The sequence below is a fragment of the Ostrea edulis genome, chromosome 2 (assembly GCF_947568905.1).
Source record: "Ostrea edulis chromosome 2, xbOstEdul1.1, whole genome shotgun sequence".
Classification (NCBI taxonomy): Eukaryota; Metazoa; Mollusca; class Bivalvia; order Ostreida; family Ostreidae; genus Ostrea; species Ostrea edulis.
The window spans coordinates 96,864,689-96,879,256 of NC_079165.1; the positions used below are offsets into that span (position 1 = coordinate 96,864,689).

The following is a 14,568-nucleotide window of genomic DNA, read 5'->3' on the forward strand; positions in this document are numbered from 1 at the left end:
GAATGTGTAGGAACCTTCTTCCGAGTGACAGACAAATCGATGCAGGGGTGATGCCTTTTCATATGTGTTGCCATGTTCGAAGTGTTCCCCGATTTGTACGACACATCAGAAAAACTGCTTGCAAGTTGTAACATTGGAAACAGGGACTTGCTTACCGTTTTCTGTTGTTTTTCGGAAACCGAAGTGCTCCCATATGGAAGATTTATGGCTTGCTGGAGGAGCAATTAATTCAACAGAACCACGTTTTCCACTACCGGAAGCCATTTTTACAACGTAAATTTAAAATCAAAGCGGACGATTCATAACATCTATGTTCAATAAAATGCCTGAGTACGAAGCACATATGGAAGACTCTGTGGAGTGTTTTATTTCGGGTTCACTGAGACATATCAAATCGACATGAATAAAAATGATTATTGTTGATAGATAAAACGTAGTCGATATAGCTAATACGGAAATGACTCCTTACTTCAGGAAAACCATGAGCACGTTGAGATCACACACGCTTGGGCCCTTTCCATCATGAATCGTATGGAACTCAAATGAACTACGTGAAAGGTCTAAAAAAAAAAAAAAAAAAAAGTGCTCAGAATAGAAAATTTTCGAAAACGAGAAATCTAAATAAAATTTTTGTATGGAATCCTTACTCTTAATTGGTATAACTAAAACTACCTCAATTTTTTTTACCCAGACTTCGATTCTTAAATCGGGGAAGGATGACTTGTCCTCAAGTAATACATGGGTTTAATAATCCCATTCACCATTACTATCAAATATATCAATAACACGGGGGGGGGGGGGGGGGGGGGGGGTGACAATCACCAATATATCTTTATTTGTATAAGAAAGGTTGTCAAACAAAGTTGGGGGTAGGGGACTGTCCCTCCCCCTGAGTCTCCATTTAATTTTATCTCTGTATTTATGGAAATCTTATAGAGGAAAGAAAAAATATACGATCATCTGAAGGTACTTTTTATGGAGAGTCACTGTACAGGGAAACATTCACAGGTAGCATCACGATGAAATAAAATCAATACTATGCTGGACAACACACCCATATCACATGCTGCATTGATCTACCCAGATCTTTGTGGTGAAAAGATCGATCGAAAAAGTTGTTCATTTCACCAAAGGGTGACTTTAATATTCTGTGTCTGTTTCCGGCTCCGGTGAAATGGGGAATACAACACATGTTTGGATAACAATAGGTCTAGGAACATGTGTCTTTTTAATCATTGGAAGCTTCCTAATGGTATACAGTTTCAGTTACATAGAGTATTATGAGGTATGAAATTGATATTGATTAGCAAACATTCATTTGCTTTCGGTTCATCAGATACGACCTGCTGACCAACAGAACACGTTTACTTCGTTCATCTAAAACAAAATTCCATGAAAATGATAATATGCCGTGATCTACATATATTGTATTTTAGAATGGCTGGGAAATATACATATCAAGCCAGCGTATGTCATATTTCAAATAGTCGGCATACAGTACATGTATATTGCCTGCCACACCCTTAACATTCGTACATCAGTATGCGAAATCTGAAGTGTGATAAACAAGTATAGAATATTATTATTAGTATGACATTCTAGATTCTTTGGGCATGTTAAGAGTGGATGACAGAGCTACTCAGCTAAGATTGAACCATGTATTTAATATATTTTATGGTAAAGCCCCACATTATCTCTATGATCAATTTGTTCTAAACAATAATGATACTAGAAGTGCTACAAACAAATATTTTATTATACCTAAGATAAAAGGCAAACAATCTTCTCGGTTGTTTTTTTTTTTTTTTTACAGTGCTATCAAGGATTGGAATAATTTACCTTTAGATACGAAAGAGTTGGCAACGAAGCAAAGTTTTAAAAAAGCTGTAAAGTCCTTTATTAGCCAGCAAGGCAAGGGGCGTAACCGGATAACATGTCCAATTTTGTTTAAAGTTACTTGTATTTTTTATATCACTTAAGTATTCTAGTATAAAATATATCTGAAGATTATCATTTTTCAATGCATTATGAAACTATTAAGTAAAACCTGCCAATTCGCAGCGGGGTTAAGGTGTCCCGAGTAAAGTTAAAACAAACATCATAAAATGTACCTCGGTGCACTTCATACTATATGACGTCACAATATGAAAGTACGTCACGACGTGTACAGGTCTATAGGTGTATCACAGGGAAAATGTCATAATATTTTCTCGCTATTTATTGCCGTTATTTAGTGTTCAAGCTGTATGTGTTTAAATCTGTTTGTCAGATGATTCCCCCCCCCCCCCCCCCCCCCCCCCCCCCCCCCCCCAGTTTTCTTCGATAATATATAAGTCTCATATTTTTATATAAAGTATGTGCACGAAAGACTGTAAAGTAATCTTTACATCACTTTGTGACCTTGATATCGCCCCCGATGTGTATAGTGTATAGAAAACCAACGCATGTACATATCGATTCCATACAGGTGAAAGATGACGATATTTTATTTCGATCAAGGCATATTCAGAAAGGTAATTAAGGTAAGGTTTGCGACATTTTGACATGTAGCGAACAAAGACATGTTGCATATCAGTATGTCCAGTAGGAATTTATCTTTTAAAAATTGACTTTTTAAAAAAAATCGCCCGTGTCGTTTTTTGACCAGATGGGCTTATTTTTCTGATGTTTTACATTTTCGGGATCTTTGTACAAAAGGGAATACTGGTGGTATAAAAACTGCACGAGGCAAACTTATGGGGTAAAAAGCTGGTTTAATTTTTTAAAAGAGTATTATCTATAAGATTATACTAATTGGTGGAAATATGTTATTTTAAAACACCAAAAATAGCACTTTTTATATCTTGAATAAAATTTAAATTGATTGCCATGGCAACAAAAAATGTATATTGAACAGTTTTATAAGATCTACGTTAGAAAAAATTTACTTTAAAAATAGTATTTGGACCATAAATATTTAAGAAAGCATATAGAATTACTACCCATCGGGCTTTGTTTCCATGGTAACCGTAACAGATTAAAAAGAATTATTTCATTTATGCGATTTGTCACTTTGTTTTATAATTGTACAACTTTTGAAGAGTGCATTGAGCATTTTCATGAATAAGATACAATTCCAGCCCAAAAATGATATTTATATTTATTTGTCAAGTATTGTAGTATCACATTTATTAGAAATTAAGATGTTGAGGTTTTTTTCTAAATTCAATACAATACAATATTTTCAATATCCCGGCAGGTTTTCCACGTTCCTGCTTCGTCATAAATTCCGTGTTACATTAGCCCGAACCTGTCTTTTATACTACATCTTTGAAATAATTTCCCTCTCCTTGTTCCATTGCTTGACGTTTGTTTATAACTGTAACCTTCTGGACAATATAAAGTATAAAGCCCGGTCAGTGGTGGATTTGGGGGAGGGGGGGGGGGGGGTAAACATAAAGTTAATAAAATTGACACTAATAAATCTGTTTTATGTCGACGTTATGCAAATGTTTTTTAGACAAAATTAAGACTATTTTAAGATGTGCTAGAGAAGACCCCTTTTTTATTTTTACATGATCAGATCAGTCGCGTTTTCTACATTTCAAAGTTCATGCGATAAATCGCTCTATCAGCGCATGTAGATGTCATAGCATTGAAATATGAAGTGCATGTAATTAGAGAGCATTGTCCGATTTATTTTCTAAAAATGCATGTGAATGTCATAAAAATTCCTAGCTTCGTTAATATCGAACCTTGTCTTTGAGGATACTATTTACAAACAATGATCGATTATAACAGCATCAAAATAAATCCTACTTTCCCTACTGAGCAAGATTCGCAGAGATTACATGGTCACAACATAATTTTAATGGAAATTAACCGTAGCGCATACTATATATGTACATATAAAAAAAAAATGTAGACTTTCATAATATCAAAGAAAATAATTTATAAATGATCATTTGAGAAACATTATTACTATTTTGTCATAGAGGGTTACACATTTGACACTTGACAGCGGTAGTAGATAACAATTTTCCCTCGATTCAACTATGACGTGACGCATTTTTTCATTATGACGTCATAAAGCGCGAAGTGCACTGAGGTATATCCAGAGTTATTTCCCTGTTGTTGCAAACCTTACCTTAATTGCAGATTTAGGATTTTGATACGGAAGGTACAATATTTTGCCTCGTTTAGATACGATTTGGATGTGAATGTGGAAAATGCCCAACATTTGAGTTGAGATAATGGAAATTGCTATATTTGAGAGGATATTGTACCGATCCGTATCACTCTTTAAATTTACCATATCAATGTCGACATATCAAGCCCAAACTGCAAAGTATTTGAGTGCATCTTTCACCTGTACCGAGGTGATAAACAACTAGAAGTCTAGCGGATAAAAATAGCTCTACGTCACTTGTATGACGACGTAATAGTTAATTAAGCAAAGGATTTCCCCATGTGATACGACGTTTGTTTATGTATCGACAAACGATTTTTACTAAAAATATACGACGCTTGAAAGAATTTTACTTTATGTTTTATATGTTATTACTTGTTATTTTACTCGGGACACCTTAACCCCGCTGTGAAAATTCCAATTGTTAGTCATGTAATGTTTATTCTTTTTGTCTGTTGATCATATCTATTATATAAATATAAGGACCCCATTGGAAATAAGCTAATTTAAGCTTTTATGGGTTATCCTTAGGTTATTATATCATCATTCGTCATGTTATTCATACATCCACTTATTCTTTAACTGTTATTACTGCATAGTGCTGCAGATTATGCCAGGTTTCAATTTGTTATTTTAAATTTACAATCATGACATTCTGTGATATTTTATACCTGAATAAAATGAAATGAATTGGGTTTTTTATTAGAGATGAATTTTTACCGTGCTTCTTACAAAGTCCTCACATGCATACCCAATTAGACCTATAGGCGACATATATTATTGTTTAATACATCGCCATGCACCGTGTTACATGCGCACAATTATTTGTCGAATACATTAATTTGTAAATTGGTTCATTGATACCCGAAAGTTTTATTGCTTGTTGCAGTATGGATTTAAACGACAAAAGTCAACTGGTATAGTAGATAAAACAGACGTTTACACAGCTGGGAGGTATTTCTATGGACCGGATATGGAATTCAAAATTTTCCCACGAGACGCCCATTACGTCACATTGAAAAGTGCTAAAATATTCACAGCCGACAAATTAGAGGTAATAAATATATCATTGAGTAAAACCATATAATTTAAACAAATCATCCATAGGTCTATCGTATAGTATGAGTAACTTGTCCAGAGGTTCCTCTTGATATGTTAAGATTTCATATATCTGCAGGTCCTTCTCACAGTTCATTTCCAGTATTTCCTCAGAAAGGATCTGCTGGTATTGCTACACGACACCTTTGACCTGGACTACAGTGATATCATCAAAACCAGTGCTCTGGATGCAATGAAGGCTCGTACAAAACAGATGATGCAATCGCAGCACATGTCTTGAAACTTGAACATCATCTGAATTAAATTCTAGTCAACATATATGATTTGGGGAGTTTAGAACACATTCAGTAAAAATTATTGTTAAATCCTGATTATTGAGACCCGGGGGTTGTTCAGTTGTTTTACATAAAGAGTTTTTGTACAATTACAACATTCATACTGTCGTTTATAATGCAGGGTTCAACAACAGCATACACAACGCGAGAGCTAGTATCTGACAGAAAGTTACTAGAGGAGACAATCTACAAGGCCGTCAGGGAACGTCTCGGGGGCACCTGCTGTAGGCCTGACTGCTCTTCGTATGCATACGGTACAACATTTTTTAATTCATAAACATGATTAAAATTCGACAAATAGTTAATGTTCTTTGTTTGTTTATTGTTTTACTATCCATTCGTGAGAATCTTTTACTCATGTAGAGACGTTACTAGCTGTAGGTAAAATGCCTTCAATTAGGCATCTGCATGACGCTAATGGCCGTAGTAGTGAAGGTTCTGTACCGTGCCTTCGCCTGCCGCGACACGGGACTTGTAGTAGTGAGGGTTCTTTACCGTACCCACGCCTGCCGCGACACGGGACCTCCGATTTTAAGGTCATATCCGAAAGGCCCATTTCTTTTTATCGCGGGCGATTGGCGAAGGAACATTCACTACCTATGTTAAATGTCTTAAGAGATCGTACTCGGGCCCTCCGCTTGCGAAGCAAACGCAATTACCACAACGCTACCGCGACCGGTATGTACCACAGTATAACATCTCCATCACTATAACAGAACCTAATAAAAGAAATCAATATTAGATTTCCCCCAAAATCTTATGCTGAAGATTTCTTTCGTCATTTGGTATTGTAATAAATGACAATTTTTCAATCTCAATCACCTTTGTTCAGATTTTTAATGACAGCAAAAACGAACTACGGTGAGCAGAGTTTGGGTATTAGAAGCTGATAAACATAAAAGAAAAATACATGATGGACTCTCACTACAGGAAGTCATTATGGACGCGCTTGATTTGTCTACACCCGATGTAGTCGGTTTACACCTTATAATCAGGTACAATTTGGTGTATAATGTAGTATATTCAATATGGCCGTTCAACAGCTGAGGAGATCCTCATAGGAGAGTTAACGATTTTAATCAAATAAAGTACAGTATAAACAATTATTAAAATTTAGGAATTTTATTTCGCAAAAATGTGTTTTGATGTACATTTATAAATATCTACACACATATTTTGACTGCGGATAACTCCGTTTACCTGGTCAGGATATAGGGCCCACGGCGGGTGTGACCGGTCAACAGGGGATGCTTACTCCTCCTAGGCACCTGATCCCACCTCTGGTGTGTCCAGGGGTCCGTGTTTGCCTAACTATCTATTTTGTATTGCTTGTAGGAGTTATGAGATTGATCACTGTTCGCTATCTTCACCTTGCATATGAAAAATACCAGGTCATACTCCAAAATGTTTGTTGATTTTTAGCGCCGTACGTGGGTTTGATTATTGTACGAAATACCAATCGTTTTCATTTGATCGTTTGAATACATTTTAAACTCTTATAAATGACTATATACATTACATTAGAATTATCCTCTTAGATACTTTACAAACAATTTGGAGAGATAAGTCTGAAAATATTCCGACTCGCCATTTTTCAGCCATAGTGAATTTTTCGGCGCATTTACTAACACATACCCTGTACTGGGTGTAGATGGGTGTTCAACAAAAGTGTACACTTTTGCACTTCATTAAGGGAAGGTGTACACTTTGTGGTCAGTGTAGACAAATCGAAGCGCGTCCTCATGTTTTCCAAACAAAATTTAAAAATTATCGCACCGAATGAAATGGAATCCTCTGCTATTTGGCCTATAACCAGACACAAACTCGACTATTATTTATACATCATGTTGATCACAATCAGCCCTACAAATATTTTAAAAATTAACAAGAGGCCCATGGGCCACATCGCTCACCTGAGTCACCTTGGCCCATATCTGAAGACTTTCCATATATATTTGCATGTAAAACCTTAGTCCCTATTATGGCCCAAACTACCCTTTGCAAACTTGAATCTACACTATGTCAGAAAGCTTTCATGTAAATGTCAACTTCTTAGGCCCAATGGTTCTTGAGAAGAAGATTTTTAAAGCTTTTTCTTATATTTGTATGTAAAACTTTGACCCCCCCCCCCCACTTGTGGCCCCATCCTACCCCCTGGGGGCCATGATTTGAACAAGCTTGAATCTGCACTATGTCAGAAAGTTTTCTTGTAAATATCAGTTTTCCTGACTCAGTGGTTATTGAGAAAAAGATTTTAACTATATATTTGTATGTAAAACTTTGATCCCCCTTGTGGCCCCATCCTACCCCCGGGGACCATGATTTGAACAAACTTGAATCTGCACTATGTCAGAAAGTTTTTATGTAAAAATCAGCTTTTCTGGCTCAGTGGTTCTTGAGAAGAAGATTTTTTAAGTTTTTCTCTATATATTTGTGTGCAAAACTTTGATCCCCCCCTTGGGGCCCCATCCTATCCCCGGGGGCCATGATTTGAACAAACTTGAATCTGCATTATGTCAGAAAGTTTTCATGTAAAAATCAGCTTTTCTGACTCAGTGGTTCTTGAGAAGAAGATTTTCCCTATATATTTGTATGTAAAACTTTGATCCCCTATTGTGGCTCCATCCAACCCCCGGGGCCCATGATTTGAACAAACTTGAATCTGCATTATGTCAGGAAGCTTTCATGTAAATCTCAGCTTTTCTGGCTTAGTGGTTCTTGAGAAGATTTTTGAAGTTTTTCCCTATATATTTGTATGTAAAACTTTGATCCCCCCTTGTGGCCCCATCCAACCTCCGGGGTCCATGATTTGAACAAACTTGAATCTGCAATATGTCAGGAAGCTTTCAGGTAAATTTCAGCTCTTCTGGCCCAGTGGTTCTTGAGAAGAAGATTTTTAAAAGATGCCAACAAATTTTCACTAATTCTTGATTATCCCCCCTTGGAAAAGAGTGTGGCCCTTCATTTGAACAAACCTGAATCCCTTACACCTAAGGATGCTTTTTGGCGAGTTTGATTGAAATTGGCCCGGTGGTTCATGAGAAGAAGATGAAAATGTGAAAAGTTTACAGACAGACAGACAGACGGACGCCGGACAAAATGTGATCAGAAAAGCTCACTTGAGCCGAAGGCTCAAGTGAGCTAAAAATGTAAAACCTCTCCGCCAACAGAGAAGGATGCAAAGGGACAAAATCACCTGTCTTCAAATATTTTAAAACAAATTGCACTCATTATGAATCAAACAATCCTGATTTAGGACATGTCATGGTAACTAGCGATTCAACCTCAATCCATTTGTTTGATAACTTTCGGAGCTTTCCCTGAACCATATCATACCTGTGATATATAATAATAACTTCCTGTGATGATAAAGATTGACAGATTGGAAATGCCTTGCGTCGTGGTTTATCGGATAGACATTATGACAATATCATGGTTTCTCCTTTCTCCCCCCCCCCCCCCCCCCGCTCCCTTTATGAGCATCTAAATAGTCATTTAGACATTGTATTGCAAATGATGTGATTGTATATGTAAAGGAGGGGATTACTAGTATTTAGGTCTTGGAACTTGTAGCCAATCCTTTTGTCTAAATGGTAATAAAATATCAAATCAAATGAGTCGATTTACGGACAATATTTGTCGACATGGACATTCATTGTACTCGCGTGATTTTCGTTTTTATTCTGTAATGTGAAATCCGTCTGGGACTTTAATTTTGGGTGGCATTGTGTTGTTTTACCCCGTTAACTTAGTTGGAAAGGAAGGAATTATCCATCCGATGTTCCAGCAAATATGGCTGTAATGTAATTGAAGTATTTTTCGTATTGCCTATCATTAATTATTCCAGGTGTTCTTAAACAGTAATAAAATCATGTACCGTGTGGCACATTAAAATCCCTGGTATTATTATGCGTTCATTAAAATAAGGACCTTTTCACATCTGTGGGGACTCCGGTTTAGAATAGGTCCTCAGTACCCTTTGCTTGTCGTAAGAGGCGATTATCGGATGAGACCGCAAAACCCGAAGCTACGTGTCACAGCAGGTGTGAGACGATAAAGATCCCTCCCTGATCAAAGGCCATAAGCGCCGATCATAGACCTAAATTTTGCAGCCCTTCACCGGCATTTATGACGTCTCCATATGAGTGAAATATTCTCGACAATATACAATCACAATGATATATTATCATACTGGCAACAGTTTGGTCTGGATTTTAACATCGGACTAAATTTACCTTTAACTTATTGCCTAATTCAGTAACAATTTTCTGCCTTTCCAAACTTCCCATTCTGATTCTACTTCACTCAATCAATTTGCGCTACGCTGCTGATTTCACAGGATTTAGATAATTCTTTTTGAAACCCTTGACAGTACTTTCATTGCATTTTCTTGCAAACAAAAGTTAGATTTATTTTTTATCAGCTGCAGTTGGGCTGTTCTTTACTGCATATTGCCCCAATTTCATATCGTTGGTTTTGGGAATATGTACCATAATTTTTCCCTCGTTTTTATGTACATCAGTTCTCTTCTCTTTTTACTTCCTCGGCGACCTCTTTAAATTCATTATCAGTTATGAATGAATTTTTATTACCAATTTTAATATATCTTTTTTAAATGCCTCACAGAGCACATCTGAGCTTTTTATATCCGCACTTGTACAGAAAACAAATGATACAGAACATCGCTAAATGAACTGTCCGTTAACTCAACACTTACAAGCAAAGAGAGATAACTCTATTTAAAAAGTCGACTTTGTTATCTAATTTACGCTACTTCGTTCTGTGGTCCGGAAACGGTCCCCGAAGAAAGTGGAAATTTGATACACGCAGTAAGAAACCCTAATATACGGTATTTTTAAACTGAAGCAAAGTTGTTCCTTTTGACATTTTAAACCTATCAATCGAACGGAAAACCCACTCGAATACCATCTAATAAAATTATTATTATTATTATTAGATGTTATTATTACTAGTACATATAGTATCAGTATTTTTAACAGATTTAGTTTATATTTAAGCTTGTCCTCCAAATTGTAAACCAAACACGACTTGTACCCTGAAAGACAAAGGCTATTTTGTGGATGTCCGATACTTTCAACTTGGAGAAGTGACCATACCTGCTACTGTGCAAGAACGTTTCATGAGATCTTTGACATTACAAGAGGAATCCGACCGCGAGGTGCTCGTACAGGAAGCTAAAGTTGTACGCAAAAATACAACTGCTATGGTAAATTCCCGTTACGTTTAAATCAGTATAAGGATAGACAGGAAACAGATCTAGTGATTCCGATTATAACTATCTTATCGCTTGGTTACTAATTTAACCGTTGCAAACTGAGTTTATCGATGACACGTTGGCGGAGCTGGTAAAATGGTCTTTGTGACCGTTAAATCAGCTTAGACGGTCACAAAATAACCAAAACGAGAAGATAGTTATTCCCATTCTAATGCAATTTTTGCATTTTGTTTGATGTCTATTCGTTAAGTTTTGCTGTATTGTTTTCTAAATGAAAAAGTGAAGATAACGGACAGTGATCAATCTAAAAAAAAAAAAAAAATCCTAATATAAAGAATATTAAGGAGGTACTCTACATCGTCATAATGGCTGACTTCCTTTTAAAACATGGATGAAAACATAAATATCAGCAATATATGCCTATTCATTTAAAAATTCATTGGCTAGCTCAGTAGGTAGTAGCTTAGTAGGTTTACACGTCGACTACTAAACTGCAGATCGCGGGTTCGGGTCCAGAAGGGGTTTTATTTATTTATTTTTGCAGATTGCTTTCTACTAAAACTGCATTTTTAGGTCACCTGAATGAATTCAGGTGACCTATTGCTATCTGTTTTTGTCCGTCGTCGTGCGACGTGCGTTAACATTTGAACATTTTCAGCTTCTTCTCTGAAACCCCTGAACCAATTTCAACCAATTTTGGCATATAGCATCTGTGGGTGGAGGGAAACAAAAGTTGTGAAATTCGTGGTCCCTGTTCCCCTGGGGCCTGAGGGGTGGGGCAAAAACCATCAAAATGAGTGTAATTTTAAACAATCTTCTTTACTCCTGGACATCAAGAAGCCAAACTGTGGGCATAATTATAATGAGCGTTGAGCCCTCTACCAAAATTGTGAAATTCATGGCCCCTGGGGCAGGGGTTCTTGTGTTAGGGTGGGGCTCTATTGGTCATGTAGTGAAAGTGTAGAAATTCTTTGAAAATCTTCTTCTCTGTCTCTGGGTATTAAGTAGACAAACTAATAGCATGGTAATGATGAGCAAGGATGCCTCTTTATACCCCCCCGCAACAAGTTGTGGGGGGGTATACTGGAATCGGGTTGTCCGTCTGTCCGTCCGTCCATCTGTAGACGCAATGGTTTCCGGGCTCTAAAGCATTATCCTTTCCACCTACCGTCACCATATCATATATATGGACTACCCATGGGATGAAGATGTTCCCTATCGATTTTAAGGTCAAAGGTCAAGCACACTGGACATCGAAGTAGCAATATGGTTTCCGGGCTCTAAAGCGTTATCCTTTCCACCTACAGTCACCATATCAAACATATGGACTACCCATGGGATGAAGATGTTCCCTATCGATTTTGGGGTCAAAGGTCATGCGCACTGGACATCGAAGTAGCAACACTCAGAAAAGAGGTAGTTTATACCTATTACCAACACCCTTTGGGAGATTGGGGTAAGCGGGGGGTATTCTTAGTGAGCATTGCTCACAGTACCTCTTGTTAAAAATTGTGAAATTCATGGCCCCTGGATCAGAGGTTCTGGTGCTAGGGTGGGGCTCTATAAGTCATATAGTGAAAATGCATTATTTCTTTGAAAATCTTCTTCTCTGTCCTTGGGTATTAAGTAGACAAACCAATAGCATGGTTATGACGAGCAAGGATGCCTCTTTCAAAATTGTGAAATTCATGGCCCCTGGGTCAGGGGTTCTGGTATTAGGGTGGGGCCCTATTGATCATATAGTGAAAATGCATTTTATTTCTTTGAAAATCTTCTCCTCTGCTGCTGGGTATTAAGTAGACAAACTAATAGTATGATAATGATGATCAAGGATGCTTCTTTCAAAACTGAAATATGGTCCCTGGGTCAGGGGTTCTGGTGCAAAGGCGGGGCTGACCACATAGCTATTCAATGTTTCTTCCATCCAAAAGTAAAATTCTTATATTTAAACACAAACCTAATTCAAACATTGGAAGGTTGTTACATGATACTCAGGTGACCTATAAGGCCCCTGGGCCTCTTGTTTAACTATGAAAAGTAAATTTGAAAGTTTTTAATTTCAAAATATTGTTGTACTTATATAATCTCCACTTTTCATCCATATAAAATTTCTCTGGTGTAACATACATCCTTAAGAGAAGGGCAAATGCGGGTTGACTAATTGAACACACCAAAGGTCGGATCAGGTGCCTATAGGTTGATTGAGTATTGTTGAACGTCCCTCTCGAGAATATTTCACTCAGATGGAGACGCAAACCATTGCCGATGAAGGTATCGTATCGCAGCAGGTGTGGCACGATAAAGATCCCTCCCTGCCTGTTATAAGATGGCTATAGGATGAGTAAGCATCCTTTGATGACCGGTCAAACCCGCCACGACGTAATCCTTAATCAAAATTAGTATGAAAAGAACGGCGTAACAGTTGATATGAAACACGTCAGACAGCATTCGACCTATCGACATCCTCTGGTATATCCAGGGGTCCATGTTTGCCCAACTCTTTTGGGTCAAGGGGCATAAATTGTATATATCAAGACCCCTCCCCGCCCCATTTTCAAACAACCTTCTGTACTGCTTTATAATAAAATAAAAATATATGCAAGCTAAGCGCCGTGAATAGGCCTAAATTTGAAGCCCTTCACCGGTCTTGGTGACTTCTCCATATGAGTGAAAAATTCTCGAGCGAGACGTTAAGCAAGATACAATCAATCAATCAAACGTTTATGTGATTTATGATATAATCATACTTTCATATCTCCATATGTCAAATCCCTTCAATGATATCGACATGACAATTGTACAACACAGGAATTTTATAAATGCTGCCTCGCTTGTTAATCATTATTTTTATGTAATTCAGGTCCAGCAAATGAGGAACAAAGCGGAGGAAATTTGGAATGATGGAACAGCGGAGGCCAATTTAATATCCGCTAGAGCACTAGCTAACTACACGGCCGTTTTAGAGACTGCACGTGCTGAAGGACTGAAACACATCCTCAATGAAATGGGATTTTTACAACAAGAGCACAAGAACAGTTTCAATTATTTACGAGCTTTAAGAGAACTGCCCATGGCTCATTTCACTGTCGATTTTCAGCAACGAATTGCAGGAAATGTTTAGTGAATTTAATTTAAAAAAAGATTATTTTGTTCTTGATGCGTGTCCTCGGTAACAGTGCACAGCATCATGGGTGTATCAAGAACTATTTTTCCTGGAGGGAGCCCCCTATTGACAATGGTTTAAAGACTGATTCAACCTATCCAAGGGGTCGTTGTCATTGTGTTTGTACTATTTTTTATTATTGAATCTTACATAGTATCAAAATGGTAATCATAATTATGTAATTTTTTTTTATCAAATATAAGGTCCTTACTACTGGTACCCCTTTCTAGATCCACAACATGATTCTTGAGGTTTTCCTGTTTTTATTTCAAAACATAGGTCTGAAAATTATTGAAATGTTTACATAGTTCTGCAGATGTCATCAACAACTTCTCCGATTCTAGAAAAATAGATGTGGAAATGTTTAAGAACATTTCATTTTCTTATATTTTATTCATGCACGCGGCTATTTTTACGGTTTCTAACTTATCTACGAGATGGATACATACAATATTATACAGTTATTGACATTTTTGACAAGGTCTTGCACTCTAGTTGTAAACAAGTATGGTCGGTCAGGTATCGTTTCGTATGCTCTAGTGTTTGGAATTATACAATCGTATGATAAAAATACATGTATTGTTAACATTTTCTCGGCACTGGCTTG

General features: G+C 37.1%; 1 protein-coding gene across 1 annotated transcript in view; it reads left to right on the forward strand.

The window, feature by feature from the left end:
* Nucleotides 1-1,134: 1,134 nt before the first annotated feature.
* Nucleotides 1,135-14,568, forward strand: part of LOC125681856 (uncharacterized) — a 14,309-nt gene continuing 875 nt past the window's right edge. Inside the window, exons 1-6 of the mRNA XM_048922110.2 lie at nt 1,135-1,285; nt 5,058-5,222; nt 5,346-5,465; nt 5,684-5,816; nt 10,581-10,789; nt 13,659-14,568. The exon at nt 13,659-14,568 is cut by the window's right edge and continues 875 nt beyond it. Coding sequence (XP_048778067.1) covers nt 1,175-1,285; nt 5,058-5,222; nt 5,346-5,465; nt 5,684-5,816; nt 10,581-10,789; nt 13,659-13,919 — 999 coding nt within the window. The 5' untranslated portion in view covers nt 1,135-1,174 and the 3' untranslated portion in view covers nt 13,920-14,568. The remainder of the gene's footprint in view (nt 1,286-5,057; nt 5,223-5,345; nt 5,466-5,683; nt 5,817-10,580; nt 10,790-13,658) is intronic.